This window comes from Dendrobates tinctorius, unplaced genomic scaffold (assembly GCF_039654945.1).
Source record: "Dendrobates tinctorius isolate UK_male_01 unplaced genomic scaffold, ASM3965494v1 ptg000035l, whole genome shotgun sequence".
In the NCBI taxonomy this organism is placed as follows: domain Eukaryota; kingdom Metazoa; phylum Chordata; class Amphibia; order Anura; family Dendrobatidae; genus Dendrobates; species Dendrobates tinctorius.
The window spans coordinates 55,170,613-55,195,635 of record NW_027361703.1 but is presented as its reverse complement, the minus strand read 5'-3'; the positions used below and the strand labels follow the sequence as shown (position 1 = coordinate 55,195,635).

Below are 25,023 nucleotides of genomic sequence, written 5' to 3'. Positions count from 1 at the left end.
ATTAAGAAGATGGCGCCTGCGCAGTAGCATCTATCACGTACCGAATTATGTTACTGCGCAGGCACGGCCAACGGCATAATTTTTTTTCTAGCAAAATGGTGCCTGCAAAGTAGCATCTATTGCATGCCAAATGATGCTACTGTGCAGGCACGGCCACCGGTGCCATTTTGATTAAGATTTTTTTTTTTCCTTAAGAAATTTATATGACAAAATCAAATTAAAATAAGGATATTATAGATCATATCATTCTACAGCGCAGGCACCTGCATGGTGAATGTAATTGTTTTTAAATTTTTTCAAACTATAGGATATGCAGTACACTAATGATATGCCACCACATTTTGGAAGGGGGAAACCCATCACTTTGCGATCACTTTTTGTTTTGATAAATTGATGCAGCAGCGTGTGGTTCATGGCCAGTGGAACTTCCCGTCAAGAGCTGTACAGTTAAGTCCACAAAATGAACGGCTCTCCTTATGAGTGATGGAATTGTTCTATCACTATGTATCGGAAACACGGCAGCTATAGCAAGTACTGGATAAAGCTTGTCCTGGTGGCGGGGTTTGGATCAGGACTAGTGTGTCTTTTAGAAGATGTATGATAAGCATGGGTGTGTGTTTTAGAACAGTTTATTTTTTATAAAGGTTGGAAAAGACATCTTAGATTTTTGTCTTGTATATAAACACTATGTTTTTCCTCTATAAGTGTAGCTTTTTTAGAAATCTTAAGTACCATGGAAAGCTGTCCTGTACTGTGACATTTGTCACAATCGGAGCCGTGCTGGATCTGTTATTTTTGCGTTTACCGGCACTGAACGCAGAATGCCGACATCTGAAATGCAACTGTTTCCCCTTCCTATTGGTAACCGCTTCACTGTTTAGATGTCAGTGGGAATTATTATTAATTCCTAAATGTTCACATTCTCTTGTGTTTCTTTATATATCAGGGCTATCTTCCAGCAAATGTGGAAAGAAGGGATGGTACACTGAAAAGAAAGCAGAAGGAGTATTTTGCCTTTATAGAACAATACTACAACTCCAGGAACGATGAAGCAAATCAAAGCACATACAGACAGGTAAATATTTCATAGTTATTGAAGTATTATACTTCTTATCCAGAAGTATAATGAAATCATTCCTAAAACCCAAAGCAAATATTTGACTTTAAGAGTCAGTTGTATGGTTAAAGTAGTATTCAAATCTCCAAGATCCTCTCCCAATATTTAGTGGGTGTAAAAGTATTAGCAAATCGCTCCAATTAGAAATGTAGTATAGTTCTTCTGATTGACTAGGTCACTGACCCCATGTGCAGGGCATTGCAGTAGCTTAGGTATCCATGGTTGTGTCCACTAATATAATGACAGTTAGTTAGCTCTTAAGAGGTCGTAACTGTGGATACCTAAGCTACTGAAATGCCCTGCACATTGGGTAAACAACATAGCGAATCAGAAGAGCTATACTACATTTCTAAATGAAGGTACTGTATCTCCTAATATTATTACACCTTCAACATATTGAGATAGGACCTTGGAGATGGCAATACCAGTTAAAAAAACCCAGCTCCCTTTTCTAGCTTTCCCAGAAGTCACATATACACCACCTGCTCTGGTACCAACACCAATATGATTCTGATGCAGATTGATTCTGAAGTGTAAACTGATGTTGAACAATGAGCATGACATTTTTTCAAGTTTTTAAGTCAAAACTAATTGACTGAAAGACCTAAATGCATTTAAAAAGAAAGTAACCAGATTTTTGCTACCCCATCCCCCATCAGAGTGTGGCTTGTAGCACCAGAGACCATGATTCCAGCAGTGTATCAATTACTTTGCTGGTTGCTGCAATTTTGATTAAAAAACATTTTTATTTTCTGCACATCTGAAAGTTCTTGGCATCCTGAGCTCTGTATAACGCCATCCACACCTCCGATTGGCAGATTTCTATGTACAGCATGCATAGACAGAAAGCTTCCAATTCAGAGCTCATGGACATGGAAGACTAAATAGCAGCAGATTTACTAAACCTCTAGTGATAATCTCATGCTAGTAAAAAGTGATTTTTATCATAACCACACCAAGCAGCCCTGTAAGTAATACATCACTGGAAAACTGCTCTCTGCCTGTACATTATGCTGCACTCAGATTAGGTAGCAAAACAATCTGCCCATCGATTCCCTTTAATATTTTGTTGATCAAAACCGCACCTTGCATCTCTGCTGCCTTCACTGAATTGGCTGTATGCTCGGCCTGCTGAAGGACACTATGCAGCATTTATATTGCACTTTTAAGCTGAGTTCACACTGCATAATTGGTGAGTATCTGATGCACAGATTTTTCCACACAAATCTACCACATTTTATAATACCAGCAAAGTTGATACGTTTCAATTTAACCCCATCCACATGTGGTTATGTTGCTTTTTTGACTTTTTTATGGCTTTTAAATTTGTAGTATCTCAATTTTCATTGCTGAATTTTGGTGCAGATTTTATCGATTTGATTCAAAGGGGATTTTGAATCGGCAGGTTAAACAATTAGCCTGGCATTCATTTGTTGTAGCTTTTATATACATTAAAACTCAATGATAAATTCAGAAAGTGTGCGCATTTTAGATGCAGAAATGTCAGTTTAGAAATCTGCGCATAAAACCTGCACCAAATACACAAACTGGTGTCCAGCCTGAATCTATCACAACCCACTGGTCCAAAAATCCTAACCTCGGAACTATAATTATATATAAAATATTTTCAGTAGTGGGGTTGTGATTAGAACTGAATATGTTAAAGAATAATTTAGACTTGAGTACTACAGCTCTATTCTTAGGCAATCTGAGGTCCAAGTGCTTGGATCATAGATCAGATCTATAAGGCAAATTTTAGCAATATGTTATACAAAAAAAAGTTGTTGTTTTTTCAGCCTATTATGATTTTTTAGTAAAGAGTATGTTATCCAATGGTAAATATTGCACTGGCATAGTATCACTGAATATGACAGGATGAAGCAGACATTTTACCTTTTTATCTAATGACGCCCTCCCCCATTTATTCATGTTATCTTATATGCTAATTGGTCATTTGCAGCTCATAAATACTAAAATTCCCGCGATTGAGCGAATTCGTCTGTCCCATAACTATTGTGGCCTTAAGCAGGGCTTGCTGTGTACATTAAAGCATCTTATTCAAAGGACTCCACTTGCCCTTCAAATATTTCTCATCTGTTATACACGAGTCAACCGAGGACTTGTAAATATGCAAATATATTACCGCAATATAAATGGAAAGCACGGACATGTCTTGTTGTCTAAATGAATTGTTAATGCAAAAGGCAGTTGAGGGTCTAGTAATAAAACGAAACTGTTAAAGAGAAAGTGCTTGTGAAAATGGAAACATATGTGGTTAAATGCCAAAGCTGTTTCCAAAATCTGCTGTTTTCTGTGCTTGCAGATTCGGATAGATATTCCTAGAATGAGTCCAGAGACATTGATTCTTCAGCCAGTTGTTACTGAGGTAAGTTCTAGATACCTTGCTTGTACCTTCAGCCAAGGGCCTGGCATATAGGTACTTGCCCTCTGCGTCATGCATGGTCCTTTGTGCTGCCCAGAGCAATGGGAGATGACCACAAAGTTAGCTACACAGACATTTTGGCCACAACACAGTTTTTGTGGTCAAAGATCACTTTTTGCTGCTCCTACAGTGTAATGCAAGCGAATGGGGTTGTGACCAACAAGTTACTGTGACTGAGACCTTAAAGTCTCTAAATAGTTCCTACTTTTCGTGACTTGTTTTGTCGAGGTACTCTGCTTGATCTGTGTTGCAGCCAAAATTGAAATGTAGCCCAAACCTAAAATTTTTTTTTTGTATGAAAATAGTATCGTGTGTCCCCAAAAATAAGACCTGCCCCGAAAATAAGCCATAGCATGATTTTACAGGATTTTTGGAGTATGCTTGAAATATAAGCTCTAGTCCAAAAATAAGTCCTAGTTACAGTCAGGGCTGGCAACCAGTCGTCCAGTCCCTACAGCTGAAAAACACCCCCATTACATGATGCTGCCACCACCATGCTTCACTGTTGGGATTTTATTGGGCAGGTGATGAGAAGTGCCTGGTTTTCTCCACACATACCGCTTAGAATTATCACCAAACAGTTCCATCTTCATCTCATCAGACCAGAGAATGTTATTTCTCATAGTCTGGGAGTCCTGTGTTTTGTTTTTTTTAGCAAATTCTATGCGGGCTTTCATATGTCTGGCACTGAGGAGAGGCTTCCGTCGAGCCACTCTGCCATAAAGGCCCGACTGGTGGAGGGCTGCAGTGATGGTTGACTTTGCGGAACTTTCTCCCATCTCCCTAATGCATCTGTGGAGCTCAACCACAGTGATCTTTGGGTTCTTCTTTACCTCTCTCACCAAGGCTCTTCTCACACGATTACTCAGTTTGGCTGGATGGGCAGGTCTAGGAAGACTTCTGGTGGTCCCAAACTTCTTCCATTTATGGATTATGGAGGCCACTGTGTTCTTAGGAACATTGAGTACAGCAGAAATTCTTTTGTAACCTTAGCTAGATCTGTGCCTTGTCACATTTCTGTCTGAGCTCCTTGGCCAGTTCCTTTGACCTCATGATTCTCATTTGGTCTGACATGCACTGTGAGCTGTGAGGTCTTATGTAGACAGGAGTGTGCCTTTACAAATCACGTCCTATCAGTTTAATTAAACACAGCTGGACTCCTATGAAAGAGTAGAACCATCTGAAGCAGGATCATAAGGAAATGGACAGCATGTGACTTAAATATGAGTGTCTGAGCAAAGGGTCTGAATACTTATGACCATGGGATATTTCAGTTTTTCTTTTTTAATAAATATGCAAAAATTTCTACATTTGTGTTTTTTTTTTCAGTCAAAATAGGGTGCAGAGTGCACATTAATGAGAAAAAAATAATGAACTTTTTTGAATTTACCAAATGGATGCAATGAAACAAAGAGTGAAAGATTTAAAGGGGTGTGAATGCCTTCCGTACCCACTGTATATTCGGAGCCGGGCGTGTCAAGACCGTTGTGTAGTTCTGTGCCCCAAGCATCTATTTGAGCTCGCTATTTTCGCCTTTAGATCTTGTACCTATCACCGTAAAAATAAGGTCCGGTATCGGTCCAGAAAAGTGGCGATGAGTGTCTTACTATTTTTTTGCGAGCACAATGCGATTTTTAGCACATAGCATCTGAATGACATCTGATTTACTTGCAAATGCTATCCAGTTGCAATGCCATTTTAGCATGCGCTTTTACATAGAGTAATTTACACATAGTTTTCAAAGAAACTATTCCTTCTCCCTCTTTCTCTGTCTAATCAGTGCTTTGCCTGTGTAGTTTACTGTAAATGTATTTTATTAATAAATGATTTTCTGAAAAAAATGGCATGGGTCCCCTGAAATTTTATTAACCAGCAGAGGGAGAGTGAACAGCTGGGGCCAGAAGTTTATAGCCTAGAATGGGGGGTAATACCCATGTAGCTTCTCATTCTAATAATATCAGCTCACAGCTGTATACTAAGCCTTTACTGGTTATTAAAGTGGGGGTACCCCCACAAAAAATGACATTGAGTCCCATTATATTTAATATCCAGCAAAAGCTAGCCAGACAGCTGTGGGCTGATATTAATAGCCTTGAAAAGGGCCATGGATATTGGCTACGTCCCAGACTAAAAACATCAGCTCTAAGGCTACTTTCACACTTGCTTTTTTTTTAGCGCTGCGTGCGCAGTGCAAACACGCATAAAAAACGCATCATGAGTTTTTATGAGTTTTCTTGTTTTTTTTGCGCATGGTTTTTGCAAAAAAAACGCATGCTTTTTTTTGCGCTGATGTGTGCATGACCATGCGCAAGTCAGCGCTCCCATAGACTTTAATGTGTTTTTGGGTGAATTTCGTGCGCACTGCGTGCGCATGCATTTTTTTGAGACAGGTCGGACACAAAAAATGCAGCAGGATGCATTTTGTGCGCCCGGTCGCACACTACAAAAAAACGCATGCGCATACAAACGCATGATAATGCGCACCCATGTTAAGTATAGGGAAAAAAAACACATGTACATTTATGTGCAAAAATGCAGCGCAAAAAAACGCAAGTGTGAAAGTAGCCTTAGCGGCCTCAAAAATGGCGCATCCATAAGGTGCGCCAAATCTGGCACTTAGCCTCTCTCTTCCCACTTGCTTTCTTGCGGTGGCAAGTGGGGCAATAGTATTGGGGTTGATATCATCTTTGTATTGTCAGGTGACCTCAAGCTCAGAGGTTAGTAATATAACGTCTTCTATAAGACACCCTCATTACTATCCCCATAGTCATATTGTAAAAAAATAACACCCAGAATAAAGTCATTTATTTAAAGAAATGACACATACTCCTTTATTGACTCTACATTAATCAAAAAGTTATCTATCTGCCCAATCTATTATAGCCAATGTCTCTAAAAGAATTAAAATGATAAACAACCATATTACTCACCTGTCCGCTGAAAAGATAATCATGCAGTTGTCCTGCGATGTATCTAGCTCTAAATGTAAGAAGCGGACTGCATGATGCATCTTTACAGTCTGCTGTCCAGCAGAAACACTGAGCTGCGCGTGCGTGCTCAGCTCGGTGCCTCACAGTGATGTGCTAACGTTGAGCGGAGTTCATATCCAATTAACTTGTCACAGAAAGTTCTCACACCCGAGGTGCCATCAAAAAGGTCTTCGGAGTTCAGCACGGAGTTCATTGGTCTCTGAACTCAGAGGATATTTCTGACGTCACCGTGAGCATGAGAACTTTCAACATGAGGTCACAGGAGTTCATCGGATATGATGGGAAATCTAAACAAAGTGACCCACAGACCACAGTACATACAATTACATTTGTATCGGAAATGCTATAGAGGATACTCCACTATTGTTCATCATCTGCAGGTCCATATGGAAATTTACACTTAGCCATTTATTCCATGCCTGTAACTAATTTTAGAGTCTCTTTGAGTCATTTTGGTGTGTAGTATTGAATTCTGAGATGCACCTGGTTTGATAATTCATATTTTGCATCTCTTGGTTGTCCAGTGTGATATTCTAGAGTTAATAGATGCACAAAGCAAATAATTATCCGAAGTCACACTTCACACAAGAGAGCACTTATTCAGAATGTATCACTGCATAGTAAGATACATTTTTTGTTTTCCCTTTTGATTGACAGATACATCAGCTTTTGTCATGGTTGATCAGAAGCCTAACCAATCTTTTTATTGAAATGTGCAAGTTTTTTATTATCCAGTATTTCTTCTGGTGGAGAAATAATGGGCTTTTTTCCATACATAATAGTCTGGGATAAATTCTTCATGATGTAATCTATTATTTTTGCTATTAATATTGTTATAATGTGCTGTTTGTTCTCGAGGAGACACATGGGTCCTTTTATTTATATCTTTTTCTGAAATATAATATACTAAGATATAAAATGCTGGAGAGGAAATCCATTATGCTGATCTTTCTAAAGTATGAATACTTTTTTTGGCAGATACTGACCTAGTTTATAATTTACTGTAATTTGTGATATCTTGGAAATATAAACCATTTACTATATTTCATGCACCCACACCAAGCTTAAAATGTGCATACATTTCTGGTTATGTACATAGCTGCTTTGGTAGGATGTGTTAATGGGATATATGTCCTCAAAAAACATTTATAATCTTTTCACGGGATAGGTAATAAGTGCCCAGTTTCTGGGATGCCCAGAATCACTAGACGCAGTCCAAACCCCCTTCTTTCTCTATTTACTGCCAAGTATATGGCTTCCTATTTCTATCAGCTTCATAGACCGAGAATAGAGCAGTATGATGTACATGTGACCACCACTTCATTCAAACTCCTAATTTTTCGCAGTCCATTGAGGAGGAGTCAGAGCTTGGCACCCCTCTCCTAGTGCTCCTGTGAGTCCCAACAGTGTCACCCCCAGAGGTCATTCTTTTTTTAACCTGTTTGTGGATAACAAGTTTAATTTCAGCACATGACAATAAATTATAATTGCATTTGAAAGGATGTGACACTGTTCTCACTTGAAAAGACAAACCTAGTCAATACCTCCTAACAAAGTGAAGTGCCGATTTTTTTTTTTTTTTTTTTTTTTGGGGATTATAAGGGTATGTTCCTCTTGCTGCTTTTTAATGCTTATTTTCAGCTGCTTTTTACAGAACCATCAAAGGCTGACGAAGCCACCTAGCGGTGGCGACACGCGTCTGGCATCTCCACAAGCTCCCCCAGCATTATACATTCATAGATTACCGCATCTAGCTTTTATTTGGTGGGATAAGTATCCTATTTATGCACATTGTTCCTTTTATATATGCTCTTTGGGATGTTCTAACTTTGCACCTTTTGGAAATACATATTCCTTTGTATTGTGGACTTTGTCTAATTGCTGTACACATGGTGTTTGCAGCCACTTGGACTACCTGTTGTGCATTCCTATGGCTCATATCTATATGTTTGTGTCAGGTAAACAAGTGTTGTCATAGCCTCCTTTGGGCAGAACCAATTGGTCTTACTTATTGACTATAATGTGTTTGTTAACTGACACTATCATTTATTGCTCTGACTTGTATTGTTATGTAGGATATTGTCATCATTAACTACATGTGTGCAGCATTTGTTCGGGGGAGTTTTGTAGCTCTATTCTGGGCTAATAGGGTGTGTTATTTGTCATGTGTTTTTGACTTTTAAATGTTTTTAATTGGTTATGTCCTTTTTCTGTATCCAGTAAAATTATTTGTATATTCAGGTGATCCTAGTTCAAGTCTGTAGCTTTTCTCTATTTTTCATGGTTTGTTTTTTACAGACTTCTTGTGTATCCCTTTTGTGTGGTGCCCTCTAATTTTCCCTTTTATTTCAGAAATCTCATGCACACACATTTTTTTGTCATCTGGATTTTGTGCTTTGCTGTTTTTTTTTGGACATAGAGCATGTCACTTCTTTGAGCATTTTTGCAGCGTTTTTCACCCATTGGCTTGAGTGGGTGTTGAAGAAATGCTGCAAAAACACAGCAAAAATGCCGGTATCATTATTTGCAGCTTTTTTTCCTGCAGAAAAGTCATGGACATTAGCATGGACAAAGAGACACAAGTTAGCCCAAAAACCGCAAGAAAAAAACGCACCAAAAGTGCATCTAAACCTGCGTTTTTGCCTCAGCTTCTTTCCTGACAAGAAATCTGGTCTTGCTGCAGAAAAAAAAGCAGCAAAAACTCCCAGTGTGAACATACCCTTAGACGCTCTGGATTATAAGATGCACCTCAAATTTTGAGGAGAAAAATAGGATTTTTTTTTAATAAAATGGTGGTGCTTCTTATAATCCATGCATCTTATTGCTTATCGGGGGTGTTGACTGCAGTGAAGCGGGGTCGCTGTTGGAGGAGACAGGAGTGGGGTGATGCTGCAGGCTGGGATGAAGGGGGGGTGTTCCGATGCTCGACGCGCTGCTGCGGGTGTCTCCGGTGCTGCGCAGCACCGCCGGAGTTGGCAGTTGGCGCTTTCCCCTCCCTCTCAGCTACTAACTGAACCGCTGTTACCAGTACTGCAAAATTACCATACACAGCACCCAACATTGGCATTTTCCAGAGCAGTTCTTTTATCCACTGCTAATTTGAGACCTGTGCTTGTTCAGAGGTCCTATACAAATATAAAGTGATAACACATACCATTAAAGTGTCACAGTAGCAAGCAAAAACCCGGCAGTAGGATGAAGCTACATGACCAGAACTGTTGCTCAAGCATAAGTGCCTCCTTCTCCCAGCAGCAAGGATGTGAAAGAGGCTGTGAAGCACTGTGCTGAAGACACATGTTGAACCCTTGATGAACATAAGAGAAAAAAAATCCAGCGAATGGTGGAGTTTGCTTAAAAGTAACTTTTATTCCATGTGGGTAAAAATTAAACCAGCATATTGTATCCAGAACGGAAACACACAAGCAGGGAGCAATCAACGCATTTCGACATGCATCTTTTTCTCTTTTTGATTACGCTTTTTTGCAATTGGAAGGTCAGTCACTAGGACTGGTAAGTTGACTTTTTACTCTTCGCCACGACAGCACCCACTTGGAGAGAGGGATCCGCCCATAGGAACAGGAAACCTACAGAGATAAAAGAGGGCGGTCCGCCTCTCCTCCTCAGTTGGTTTCCTGTTCCGGTGGAAGACAGCAGGATTCCTCTACAGACATACCTGGGCCAAGGAACCGCCTGTGCAGTCTCTGTGGGAACGGCAGGGGTTCCGGTCCAGAAGCAGCGACGGGGGGAGTGCTGTAATCCGGCTCCCTCCTCGACTGAACAGCCGCAGCAGCGATGGCAGAAACAACGGGTCCGGGTGAGGCCGCCCGGGGTTCTCCTGCATATACACGCCACCGGGGTCCGGAGATGGCCGTCCCGGTCCGTGTGGGAGCGCGGAACCGGAGGGAACAGATGCAGCCTCCGTTTTCCCAAGACTTCAGTCCCCAGAGGGAGGACGCACATGCAGCGCCGATACCGGAAGTGGTAAGGGGGAACTTCTGGGTCACCGGAGAATCCCCAGCGGCAAGGTGCACGCGCGGTCTCAGGAGCATCGCGAGACCGCGCATAAGCATGCGAAGCGCTCCCCGCCCCCTCCCTGCAGAAGCTGCAAAAGGAGAAAAGGGAAAAAAAAACAAAAAAAAAAAAAGAGGGACAATATTCAGCGGCGTGGCTCGGCGGCTGTATACCAGGCCGAGCATGCGCAAATTAGCTGCGCCTACCCTGAGGAGGTGCTCCCGGGGGGGGAGGGAGTACCGGCAAAATAATGGTGGAGCAAAAAAAAAAAAACCCTGCTGCGAAGGGTTTAGCAGGCAAGCATGTTTTGCAGATGACACGGTGGCATCCAAGGACCACTCTGGCAGAGGTTCCTCGGACAGAAGCCACGCCAACAAGCCCCCATCTCAGCCTCCTGAGCCGGTACCTACAGCTTCTCTGGGTGAGTGGACGACTCTCTGCCTATCAAGCTGACAAATACCTCTCCCTTCCTCTCTCCCTCTCTCTCTCTCCCTCTTCTCCTCTTTGCTACATCTCCTCCCTCAGGAAGAAAAAAAAAAAAGGCTATGTAAAAAATGCATTAATGAGACTGCGAAACGGGCTTCAGCGTCAGCCACAGAAGCTACGGCCCTTAACCCAGTCTAGTAGTACACATACACATACTAAGACTAAGAAACCGACTTTGGCCAGCTCAGACTCTGACGAGGCTGTGATCTCTGATAGCTCTAACATATCCACATCGTCATCCTCCTCAGGTATGGAGGGGTGTTTGCGTTTCCCCTTAGAGAACATGGATAACTTAGTTAAGTCCGTGAGAAACCATGGGATGCACAGACACAAGGGAGCTGCAAGCAAATAATGTTTGCAGGACTAACTGATAGGAAGAGGAGAGCCTTCCCTGTTATACCAGTCATAAAAGCCTGGTTAAGAAAGAATGGGAGAAACAGGACCAGGAGAGGTTACCTCCCCTCGGCTTCAAGGAGAAGGTACCCCTTCAGTGACAAGGAGTTGGTAACGGGGTCTAAGGTCCCGAAAGTGGACGCTGTTGTCGCCTCTACCTCAAAACAATCAGGGCGTGCTAAAAGATCCACTCGACCGTAAGGCCAATGCCGCACTGAAAAGGGCATGGGAGGCAGCTACCGGCACGTTTAAGCCGTCAATAGCCAGCACTTGCATGGGTCGTTCTATGCTGATCTGGATTGATCAACTAGACCAGCAAATAGACCAAAAAGGAACAAATTACGAGCCGCTGTTCCCATGATCCGTGGCGCGGCTGCGTTTATAGCGGACGCTTCTGCTGACTCATTACGTTTGGCATCCAGGACAGCAGGCTTACTTAATAACGCCAGGCATAGTCTATGGCTTAAAAGCCGGAGAGGCGATACCCAATCCAAGGCAAAGCTCTGTGCCATTCCTTGTGAGGGAGGGCGTTTAGGAGATGGCCATTTGGCAGAGGAAGGCCATCGGAAAACCAGAATCGTTGGGCCATAAAGGAGGACAAGATCCTCCCGTAGAGACAGAAACGAAAGGGCTAGTCCCTACAGTAGGAGGAAGACTAAAATTTTTTTCCTCTGAGAATGGGGAAAAATCACAGCCAGTTCTTGGGTCCTGGACATTGTTAGAAATGGGCTAAAGATAGAGTTCCATCATACCCCACATAACTCGGTTATTATAGCATCTCTTAACTCACCAATCCAACTGCAGGCCCTGGAAGTTGAGATTCTATGCTTGTTGGACAAAGAAGTATTGGACCATGTGCCCAAAGGGCAGGAAGAGAGAGGGTTTTACTCCCCTCTTTTTTTCTGGTACCTAAGCCAGATGGCTCATTCAGGACAGTCGTCAACCTGAAAAAGCTAAATACATTTGTCAAAAATCAACGATTTAAGATGGAGTATATTAAGTCTACAATTAAACTTCTCTTCCCCAATTGTATGATGGCGGACCTAGACCTAAAGGATGCTTATAATACTCTTCCCATCCACTACAGGTATCAGAAATACCTGAGTGGCGGTGTCCCTCGATGGCACCATACACCATCTCCAGTTCACAGCCATGCCATTCGGCCTCTCCATTGCACCACGGGTCTTTACAAAGGTGATGCTGGAAGTAAAGGCCTTCCTATGCCAGAAACACAGCTTGATAATACCCTATCTGGACGACTTCTTAATAATAGGGAACTCAACTCGACAATGTAATAGACGAGTTGCTGACGCAATCTTAATCCCTACAGGCTCTAGGTTGGATAATAAACTTCAAGAAGTCCAGAGTTGAGCCACAATCCGTCCAGTCCTTCCTAGGTCTCCAACTAGGCCGCCGACCATTCTAGACCGAGCGTGATTGCGTTCGTCGGGTGGCGGCCGCTTAGCGGCCTGGGCCCGAATGGGAGACCACCCGCGCTCACTGGTCCGAGGTCATGCGTTACAAAAATGTCTGCTACCACAGGTAAAGATTGCAATGATCAAAACAAAGATCACATTAGCAATGGACAAACCAGGCCTGTCCTTGAGGGAAGCAATGTCCCTCTTGGGGTCTCTTACCTCCTGCATCCCAGCGGTTCAGTGGGCCCAGTTCCACACCAGGGAACTGCAACAACAGATTCTCCTAGAGGAGGCTTGTGTCCGAGGGAATTTGGCAAAGGAAATCACCTTATCCCAAACAGTCCTAACTTCCCTAGTATGGTGGTTAGATGACAATAATCTATCGAGAGGAGTGTCATGGGTGATAACACCTTCCGGTATAGTTACTACTGATGCCAGCCCTACAGGATGGGGGGCTCATATGGGGGGATCTTCTCCCAAGGCCAATGGGATATAAGCGAGAGACAAGATTCCTCAAACTTAAAAGATCTGAATGCGGTTAGTCATGCGTTATATCACTTCTTTCCACAGCTACAAGGAGAACACATGAGAATCCTTTCAGACAACACCACAGTGGTAGCATATCTGAACAGGCAAGGCGGAACTCGATCGAACAGCTTAATGTCTTCCGCAAGAAAATTTTTATTCTTAGCCGAAAAACAATTTTTGTCTCTCTCGGCTGTCCACATAAGAGGAAGAGACAATTCAGAAGCAGACTTCCTAAGTCGCCACACGTTATGGCAAGGAGAATGGTGCCTGAGCCGGCAAATATTCAAACACGTCGTGTCACTGTGGGGTCTTTCCCAGATAGATCTCTTTGCCACCAAACAAAACAGACAGGGGCGAAGGTTCGCCTCCCTGAACGTGGCAGACTGTCTGGAAATTCTGGATGCCCTCCAAGCCCCGTGGCAGTTCAGATTGGCATATGCCTTTCACCCAATCATACTACTGCCGCAGGTTATCAGGAAGATCAAGGCAGAAAAGGCGAGAATAATCTTAATAGCGCCATTTTGTCCCAGGAGGCCAGGGGTTTTTGTGCCTACAAGCAATGTCAGTGACAAAACCTTGGGTGCTCCCTCAGCCCACAAGCTCCTCTCTCAGGGGCCATTCTTCCATCCTCAAGTGGACAAACTCCACAAAGAGTTATAACAGGATATGGAGGAAGTTCCTAGAGTTCCACACAGCTTCCGACTCTAGAGAAGATAACACCCATTCTAGAATTTCTACAAAAAGGGGAAAGATCTAGGGCTATCCGTCAACACACTAAAAGTTCAAGTGTCTGCTCTAGGGGCCCTCTATAATTATAGCATGGCAGGCAATAGATGGATAACCAGACTCATCTCTGGCTGTGAACAGAGCGAACCAGTACACATACCCAGAGTGCCTCCCTGGGACTTGAATCTGGTACTTGATGCCCTAACGCGCTCCCCCTTTGATCCTTTAGACTCAATATCCCTTAAACACTTATCTCTTAAGACGGTACTGCTAGTGGCACTAACTTCAGCCGGAAGGGTCATCGACATACAGACACTTTCAATAGAACCTCCGTTCCTGTTAAACATTCCAGGATCAGTTGATATTAAAACCAGACCCCTCGTTTCTGCCAAAAGTAGCGGGGAAATTTTATAGGTCGCAAGAGATCCACCTCCCTTCATTTTACAGTAATCCTTCTACTCCAGAAGAAAAATTCCATACACTAGACGTTAGAAGAGCAGTGTTACAATACATCGAGAAGTCTAACAGCTGGAGGAAGAGTAGGGCTCTGTTTATTTCTTTCCAGAGCCAAAGAAGGGATATGAAGTCACAAGGGGTACTCTGTCTCTGTGGATTAGGGACGCGATCTGTCTGGCAAACTCCGCGAGAAATAAAGATCCTCCGGAGGGTATCAGGGCACATTCCGCCAGAGTTATGGCATCCTCGTGGGCGCAGAGGGGAGACGTCGCAATCGAGTCTATATGTAAGGCCGCAACTTGGTCGACGCCTTCTACTTTTTATAACCACTATAGGCTTGACTTATCATGCTCATCTGACCTAGCCTTTTGTAGAGCGGTCCTCAGCACGGTGGTCCCTCCCAGGTGAAGGTCTCTGAAAGTCTCTCCAAGTGGGTGCTGTCATGGCGAAGAGTAAAAAGCCGGATTACTTACCGGTAATGCTCTTTTAATGAGTCCACGACAGCACCCGTTCACTAACCCTCCATAGAAGTTAACAATGTATATACACCTTCTTAGATGTAAAATTGATAAACTTTAAATATTGATTAATATAATGGCCTAATAATTGGCAGTCCTCCGGGTACTCTGAAATACAACTGAGGAGGAGAGGCGGACCGCCCTCTTTTATCTCTGTAGGTTTCCTGTTCCTATGGGCGGATCCCTCTCTCCAAGTGGGTGCTGTCGTGGACTCATTAAAAGAGCATTACCGGTAAGTAATCCGGCTTTTTCTGTATACTTTAAGAACATAGTTACAGTGGGGCAAATTTATTCTTCAAAATGCACGTCCTTTGGGACATTTATTCAATGTTGAAGACACTTTTTGCAACTTGCTCAACAAGGGGGAGTAAAAAAGGGGCATGGCTCAAAATGCACGAAACTTGTGCCAAACTTTTAACACAAAGAATTGCTTTAAAAGTAAACCAAGCAAAAGGTTGTGTAAAGTTAGACAACCTGCTCCATATGTATCATCCAGCATGAGCTAATGAGCTTTTTAGACTGTCTCGTTTAGGATTGCACTGTGTGTATGATAGACAGAATTGTTACATTTGTTCCGGTTATACTTTGATGGAGTTTACATTTCTTAAACCAGTGTTTTTTGTGACTGAGCTAATTACGCTAACAATTTAGCATATTTTTCATTTTTTTTTTTTTTATTTCAAAACCTGATCCAGGTAAAAAATGTAAAAACTCCATGAAAAGCCTGAAGAGGATCCTTCAGGTATTTTTCAGCAAGACGGATATGTTACACTCATTGTTCCAGAGCCTGAAACCTTGTGACCATTCAAATGTAATTATGTCTGCATTGTCTGATGTTCTGTAAATCTTACTGAATTCATGTACCACAGACTGGCTTAATGGGAAATCACATTCTTATTAAATGTACCTAACCTTTTCCCAGACATGCCAATTTGTCTTTGCCTCTGCCTACCTTTCCTTTTTTTATCAGTTAGTAGTGCGGCACTTTTTATGTAACCAAGCTTTAGAAGTGAAATGGATTTTCCTCTCTGTTCTGTGTTAAACTTCACTGCTTTGTCCAACTCAGTGGAGCTTGCTGACTATTGAGATGACCTTTGGGTTGCCCTGAGCGTAAAAAAGATATTTTATGTTAAAGCTCCTTTGTTCATTGCTATCTTTCACTCTTTATATCAATCCCAGCCACAATGAATGCATTTGAAACATCACATTTCTCTTATGTTTGCTGTCCTCTGAACTCTACACTTGTTCCTCCTTTCTGTAGTCTCACTTTCTCTTCCTAAAGTCTGCCATCACTACATTTCTTATCTGTTCAGGGCTGTGAAGCAAATAGTAAGTGAGCAGTGCTATAGATAAGTGCAGAAATCCTTGCTGCAAACCCTTTTTTCCTATTGATATTGGTGAAAGTAACTAATCACGTGGTCAGTAATTATATTTACCTGCCGACATGTGTGCACTGTAAATGTTTCTTTCTTAACCTTAATGTACATAATGCTCTGAGTGCCAAGTGTGCCCATAAATTAATGATGGGATACATATGGAGAGAAGTGATTAGGTTTTAGGCATTAAAGATTCATTAATAGTACACAAAGTAAAACCTTTTGGAAAGACGCCAGTCCTATTTCAAGCCCTGCATATAGAAATGTCACTTCTAACTTCAGAATGTAGCTTATATCTTTTTAGCAAATGGTATACTTTTTGGACCTTGTTTCTATTTCCTTTCCATGTTTTTCTTTGAATTCTAAACCTTCAATTAAATTACTGTTTTACGAAACATTAAACAAATTTGGATTAGGGTAGATTGTGTGTTTCCTCCTCTACAAAGATCATTGTAGAATCTACTTTCTGGAATTCAGATGTGAGAACTATCTAGGTTTTGCTTTTTGCGTTCCTAGAAAGTTGACCTCTCACTAATTTAAACTACAATGATTTATTCATAAAATTAGGACACTTTGGTGTTCTCGATCATGCTTGAATATTCAAAATAAAAGCCGCAATTGTTTGGTCACATTAATAGGATCCCAGGCTGTTAGATATATGTAGGTAACTATATCATATTGCAAAAAAATGTATTGGGTACCTATAAATGATGTCTAACCAGTAGTAAAAGTAATTAAACCTCTGAAACAGGACCTTTCACCACATTTCTCTTGTTAAACTGGGCACACAATTTAATAGGTTTGCAGAATGGGAACTAATTTTTCTTTGTTTTTATTTTCGCCTCTCTGTTGTGGAGTTATTAGCAATCAACGTATTGACTCCTAACAAGCTGCCTTTTGCTAAAGGGGTATTCCCATCTCCAAGACCCTATCCCAACATGTAGTAGGTGTAATGATGATAATAATAGCAAATACCTCCAATTAGAACTGTAGTATAGTTCTTTTGATTTGCTGTGTGTCTTTCCCCATACAATACGATACACTTTGATTCCAATGGAAATTATGATATTACAGCAGCATTGCAAACAGCATTCCAAACATTACAAACAGCATTACATAAAGTAATTCATCGACACAGATCTTTTCACATGACTAACCACATTACGTAACAACAAATTTGTGTAGGTGCTGGTACTTAAATCTTAAATCTCTGATCATTGCTATTAGTGCACCAGCCATAAGTCATTGTTGTCTTTCACCCTTAGGAAATTGTTGTATATCCCCGTAGCAGTCAGCACAAACGATTTCCTGAATTTCTCCTTGCTCCTAAATAGGATTAGACGGCTACTGAATGTGCTTTCTGCTTAAAGAACAGCTCGTATAGTAGATGTGTATTATTGTTCTTTATAGCCCTACACTTCTTCTGAAACTTATCCTCCACTACTTCCTCAAAAGAGTCAAGATGGAGGCCAACAGTAGCACTTGCCTTCTTGCTAAGTTTGTTGAGCTTATAGTGTCAGCTACTCACACACTACTGCCCCAGCAAATGATAGCAAAAAATGATGGCTCTTGCCTCAATGGACTGGTAAAACATTTAGAGCATTTTACTGCACACATTGAACGACCTGAGCTTCCGTAGAAATTAAATTCTGCTCATTTCCTTCTTATAAACCTTCTCCGTCTGACATCTCCAATCGAGTTTGCTGTCAAGGTGGACTCCCAAATATTTGTAGCTCTCAGCCATCTCCACCTCCTGGCCAGCAATAGTGATCGGTAAGTAATCATCCTTTTTCCTTCTATAACTCACCACCATCTCCTTGGTTTTCTTTACATTTAGTTCTAGACAATTAGTCTTGCACCAATCCACAAAGTCAGAAATCACCCTTCTATATTCCTCCTCCCCCCCTGTCCCCCACAATGCCCCCAGCAATCACTGAGTCAGCTGAGAATTTTTGGAGGTGACAGATCTGATTTATACTGAAAGTCATCTGTATACAATGTGAAGAGGAAGGGCGACAGCACTGTACCCTGAGGGGCTCCAGCACTGCTCCGTACACTGCCAGATACCACCTCCCCCATCGTTATAAACTGCGGCCTGTCTGTCAGTCGCTTATCCAGTTCACCATCCCCTCATCTACCGCCATATCACTTAACTTATTTCGTAGTAAGGGCAGCTGTAAGGTATTGAAAGCACTTGAGAAGTCAAAGAGCATGTCGCGCACTGCAGTTCCCTCATTGTCCAAGAATGAATGTACTGTATGTAGAAGAGATACTACCGCAACATCCACCCCCAATCTCTGCTGTTACACAACTGTAGGGGGTCAGTGTAGGCCCTCTCCCTCGGGCACAAGTAGGCAAGTACTATTCTCTCCAACAACTTCATAGCATGCAATGTTAAGGCCACTTGACGATGGTCGTGTAGGGAAGTCGAAAAAGTGATCTTGGGAATCGGCACCAGTCAGATGGTCTTCCACAGCATTGGTACTCTCTGTAATTGTAGGCTCCTGTTAAACAGGAGTTGGAAGACAGTGCACAGTTGGTTCGCACATGCTCTGAGGACACGTGAACTTAGGCCTGCTTTGCCAATGACTAGTTTACTAAACTGTTTCCTCACATCACTTGGGGAGACAGAGAAAGCATGTGCAGGTATTGCAGAACCTTAGGTATCCATGATTACAACCCCTAGCAGCTAGCTAACTAACTGTCACTGTATCAGTTGCCATAACCATTAGTTTAGCCTTACAGAACTTTAAGATTCTCATTGACTTTGCAGGCATAAGGATTCCCTAACGTTTTTGGGGCAATTCCGTGTGGGGAAAAAGACCCAAAAAATGCAGCGTGCGCCTTAACCCCTTCCTGACATCTGACGTACTATCCCGTCCCTGGGACCTGGGACCCTATGCCCATGGACGAGATAGTACCACATAGCGATCAGCTGCGCTCATGGGGGGAGCGAAACTGATCGCGGCCGGGTGTCAGCTGATTATCACAGCTGACACCCGGCACTGTGTGTCAGGGGCGGTCACGGACAGCCCCCGGCACGCTAACCCCTGGCACACTGCAATCAAACACGATCGCAGTATACCGGGGGTTTAGGTAAGCTTTGGCAGGGAGGGGGCTCCCTCCGTGCTTCCCTGAGACCCCCGCAGCAGCACAATGTGCAGCGCTGCTGCGGGGGCCTCCTTCCCTGCAGGTCCCCGGATCCAATATGGCGGCGGGGACCTACGGGGGCCTGCAGGGAGGCGGCCTCCTCAGTGCCTGCATGAGGAAGCCTGCTGCAGTGCCTGTGTCAGATCGCTGATCTGTCACAGCTTTGTGATTTGTCAGATCAGCAATCTGACACATGACAGTGATATGTCCCCCCCCGGGACAATGTAATAAAGTTAAAAAAACATAAGTGTAAAAATAATTTATAAAAAATCACTAAATAAATAAAAAAAAAATATTCCCTAATTCATTTTTTGGAAATAAAAAAAAAAAACAATAAAAGAACTCATATTTAGTATCGCCGCGTCAGTAACGACCCGCCCTATAAAACTGTCCCATTAGTTAACCCCTTTAGCGAACCTCTTAAAAAATAAAAATAAAAACAAAGCAAAAAATGCTTTATCATCATACCGCCGAACAAAACGTGCAATAACGTGCGATCAAAAAGACGGATATAAATAACCATGGTACCGCTGAAAATGTCATCTTGTCTCACAAAAAACGAGCTGACACACAGCGTCATCAGTGAAAAAATAAAAGTTGTAGCTAACAGAATAAAGCCATGCAAAAATAATTATTTTTTATATAAAATTGTTTTCATTGCATAAAAGCGTCAAAACATAAAAAAAGGCATAAATGAGGTATCGCTGTAACCGTACTGACCCGAAGAATAAAACCGCTTTATCAATTTTATCACACGCGGAACGGTGTAAACGCACCCCCTAAAGAAATTCATGAAACGCTGGTTTTTGTTCATTCTGCGTCACAAAAATCTGAATAAAAAGCGATCAAAAGATGTCACGTGCTCGAAAATGGTACCAATAAAAACGTCAAATCGTCTCGCAAAAAATAAGACCTCACATGACTCGGTGGGTCAAAATATGGAAAAATTATAGCTCTCAAAATGTGGTGATGTAAAAACTATTTTTACAATAAAAAGCGTCATAAAAACCCGCCATAAATAGTAAATCAAACCCCCCTTTATCACCCCCTTAGGGAAAAATAATAAAATAAAAATATATTTATTTCCATTTTCCCGCTAGGGTTAGGGCTGAGATTAGGGTTAGGGGTGTGTTGGGGTTAGGGTTGAAGTTAGAATTGGGGGGTTTCCACTGTTTGGGCACATCAGGTGCTCTCCAAACGCAGCATGGTGTCTGATCTCAATTCCAGCCAGTTCTGCGTTGAAAATTCAAATGGTGCTCTTTCCCTTCCAGGCTCTGCCATGCGCCCAAACAGTGTTTTACCCCCACACATGGGGTATCAGCCTACTCAGGACAAATTGCAAAACAACTTTTGGGGTCCAATTTCTCCTGTTACTTTTAGGAAAATAAAAAATTGGGGGCAAAAATATCATTTTTGTGGAAAAAATATATTTTTTTTATTTTCACGCCCGGGCATTATAAACTTCTGTGAAGCACTTGGGGGTTCAAAGTGCTCACCTCACATGTAGGTAAGTTCCGTGGGGGTCTAGTTTCCAAATTGGGGTCACTTGTCGGGGGTTTCTACAGTTTAGGTACATCAGGGGCTCTCCAAAGGCAACATGACACCCGCAGACCATTCCATGAAAGTCTGCATTCCAAAACGTCACTACTTCCCTTCCGAGCCCCCGCGTGTGCCCATACAGTAGTTTTCTCCCATATATGGGGTATCAGCGTACTTGGGACAAATTGGACAACAACTTTTGAGGTCCAATTTCTCCTGTTACCCTTGGGAAAATAAAAAAATTGTCGACTAAAAGATCATGTTTGTGGCGAAAATATGATTTTTTTTATTTTCACCCCCGGGTGTTATAAACTTCTGTGAAGCACTGGGGGGTTCAAAGTGCTCACCACACATCTAGAAAAGTTCCTTGGGGGGTGTAGTTTTGAAAATGGTGTCATTTGTGGGGGGTTTCCACTGTTTAAGCACATTAGGGGCTTTCCAAACGTGGCATGGCGTCATCCCAATTCCAGCCAAAGAAGTCAAATGGCGCTACTTCCCTTCCGAGCTCTGCCAAGCGCCCATATAGTGGTTTACCCCCACATGTGGGGTATCGGCGTACTCAGGACAAATTGCACAATAACTTTTGGGGTTCTGTTACTCTTGGAAAAATAAAAATTGAGGGTGAAAAGATCATTTTTGTGGAAACAATGATTTTTTAATTGTACGGCTTTATGTTATAAACTTCTGTGAAGCCCTTGGGGGTTCAAAGTTCTCACCACACATCTAGACAAGTTCCTTGGGGGTCTAGTTTCCAAAATGGGATCACTTGTGTGGGGTTTCCACTGTTTAGGTACATCAGGGGCTCTCCAAACGTGACATGGTGTCCGATCTGAATTCCAGCTAATTTTGCATTGAAAAAGTCAAACGGCGCTCCTTCTCTTCTGATCTCTGCCATGCACCGAAACAGTGGTCCCCCCCCACATATCAGGTATCAGCATACTCAGGACAAATTGGACAATAACTTTTGCATTCCAATTTCTCCTGTTACCCTTGGTAAAATAAAAAAAACTGGACCTGAATTAATTTTTTAGTAAAAAAAAAAAAAAGTTAATTTTTTTTTTTTTTAAACTTTAAAAAAATTCCTGTGAAGCACCTGAGGGGTTAATAAACTTCTTGAATGTGGTTTTGAGCACCTCGAGGGGTGCAGTTTTTAGAATGGTATCACTTTTGGGTATTTTCTATGATAATAGACTCCTCAAAGTGATTTCAAATGTGATGTGATCTGTAAAAATAAAATGGTGTTGTAAAAATGAGGAATCGCTGGTCAACTTTTAACCCTTATAACTTCCTAGGAAAAAAAATGTTGGTTCCAAAATTGTGCTGATGTAAAGTAAATATATGTGAAATGTTACTTATTAAGTTTTTTGTGTGCCGTATCTCTGTGATTTAAGGGCATAAAAATTCAAAGTTGGAAAATTGCGAAATTTTCAAAATTTTTGCCAAATTTCCGTTTTTTCACAAACACAACTGATATCAATGAAATTTTACCACTAGCATGAAGTACAATATGTCACGAGAAAACAGTGTCAGAATCATCGGGATCCATGGAAGCGTTTCAGAGTTATTACCTCATGTAGGGACAGTGGTCAGAATTGTAAAAATTGGCCTGGTCATGAACGTGCAAACCACCCTTGAGGGTAAAGGGGTTAAACATTTTTTCTTTTATTTCTCATCTCTATTGTAAGCTTGTACAGTGAAGGAAATAATTATTTGATCTTTTTGCTGATTTTGTAAGTTTGCCCTCTGACAAAGACATGAACAGTCTTTAATTTTAAGGGTAGGTTAATTTTAACTGAGAATATCAAAAATAAAATCCAGAAAATTACATTATATAAATTTATTTACATTTTGCAGTGAGAAATAAGTATTTGATCCCCTACCAACCATTAAGAGTTCTGGCTCCTACATACCAGATAGACGCGCCTAATCAACTTGTTACCTGCATTAAAGACAGCTGTCTTAAATAGTCACTAGGATTGATCGAATAGCTTCGGCTAAGAGCTTATCCCAAGAGCTATAGCGCTTACCGAATAGCTGCCTCGGTAACCTGGATAATGTCACATCTGGCAGAGCTTGTAATCCTCTTATCGAAGAAAACTAATCCACCTAGCCCGTCAATCTGGATTTCTAAGGTCAATGATTTAATGTACAGTGGAGGACTTGACGGCTTCTCTCTATACAGTAGATACAGGTGCGTCTCACAAAATTAGAATATCAAAAAGTTAATTTATTTTAGTTCTTCAATACAAAAGTGAAACACATACTATATAGAGTCATAACAGAGTAATCTATTTTAAAGTGTTTCTGTTGTAGTGATGATTATGGCTTACAGCCAATGAAAACCTAATAGTCGTTATCTCAGTAAATTAGAATAATTAACTAAAAACACCTGCAAAGGCCTCCTAAGGGTTCTTTTACACGCCGTGTTTTTGCGGGCCGTTTTTGCGGCCCCTATAGATTTCTATGGGGTCACAAAAACAGCCCGCAAAAATTCATCGGAACGCCATGTCCCGTATGGCCGTGAGGGCCGTAAACACGGCCGTGAAAAAATATCGAGCTTGCTCGACATTTTTCATGGCTCACGGACACGGCCGCAATACATTTCAATGGTACTGTAAAAACAATGGTAGCTTGTTTTTGCAGTACATCCGATAAGGTTTTTTGCAGCCCATTTTTGCGTGAGTCCGCAAAAATCACGGCAATACGACCAGCAAAAATGGCCCATAAAAACGGGACGCAAAAACTCGGTAAATGTAAAAGAAGCTTAAAGGGAATCTGTGACCTATTTTTAGCTCTATCAGCTGCCAGCACCACCATCATGGGCTTGTCTACAGCATTCTGCAATGCTGTAGATAAGCTCCCGATGTATCCTGAAAGATAAGAAAAACAAGGTAGATTATACTCCCCCGGGTGTCCAGTCCGATGGGTGTCGCGGTCCGGTCCGGCGTCTCCATCTTCTAGTGATGCCGTCCTCCTTCTTACTTCTGCTGCAGCTTCGGCGCAGGCGTACTTTATCTGCCCTGTTAAGGACAGAGTAGAGTCCTGCAGTGTGCAGGCGCTGGAGCTCTCTGACCTTTTCCGGCGCCTGAGCATTGCAGCACTTTACTCTGCCCTCAACAGGGCAGACAAAGTACACCTACGCAGGAGCCACGGCAGAAGTAAGAAGGAGGACGGCATCGCTAGAAGATTGGAGGCGCCGGACTGGACTGTGACACCCACCGCACCAGACTGCGCCCCCCGGTAAGTATAATCTAACTCGTTTTCTTATCTTTCAGGTTACATCAGGTGCTTATCTACAGCATTACAGAATGCTGTAGATAAGCCCCTGATGGTGGTGGCGGCAGCTGATAGGGCTAAAAATAGGTGACAGATTACCTTTAAGCCTTTACAAAGTCCCTTAAGGCCCTTTTACATTTAGCGATGCACCAGCGATCCAACCAGCGATCCGACCCGGTCAGGATCGCTGGTGCATCGCTAAATGATCGCTAGTGAGCTTTCATACAGAAAGATCTCACAGCGATGCAGCAGCGACGCAGCGCACGATACTTACCATTCACACACAGCGATCCTGCGTCCTCCCGCCCGCCTCCACGCGTCGCTGGACGTCACAGCAGGAAGCCCAGCAGGAAGCAGACGACGAGAAATGGAGCCGGACATTCTCGCGCGATCATCGATGAGCAACGGGGGAGCCGGTCGCTGGTAAGTATCACACATAGCGATATCACTAGCAATATCGCTATAACGTCACAAAACCAGTGACGTTTTAGCGATATTGCTAGCGATATTGCTTAGTGTAAAACCCCCTTTAGTCTGTTTCAGTAGGCTCCTCAATCATGGGGAAGATTGCTGACTTGATAAATGTCCAGAAGGCA

At 42.3% G+C, this 25,023-nt stretch overlaps 1 protein-coding gene across 3 annotated transcripts in view; it reads left to right on the top strand.

Annotated features, from left to right (window-relative positions):
• The window catches only part of TBC1D22A (TBC1 domain family member 22A), a 792,012-nt gene that overhangs the window by 198,926 nt on the left and 568,063 nt on the right, over nucleotides 1-25,023 (top strand). For all 3 annotated transcript variants that reach the window (XM_073573492.1, XM_073573494.1, XM_073573493.1), the window contains exons 6-7: nucleotides 947-1,075; nucleotides 3,441-3,503. In XM_073573492.1, the coding sequence (XP_073429593.1) occupies nucleotides 947-1,075; nucleotides 3,441-3,503 (192 nt within the window). The remainder of the gene's footprint in view (nucleotides 1-946; nucleotides 1,076-3,440; nucleotides 3,504-25,023) is intronic.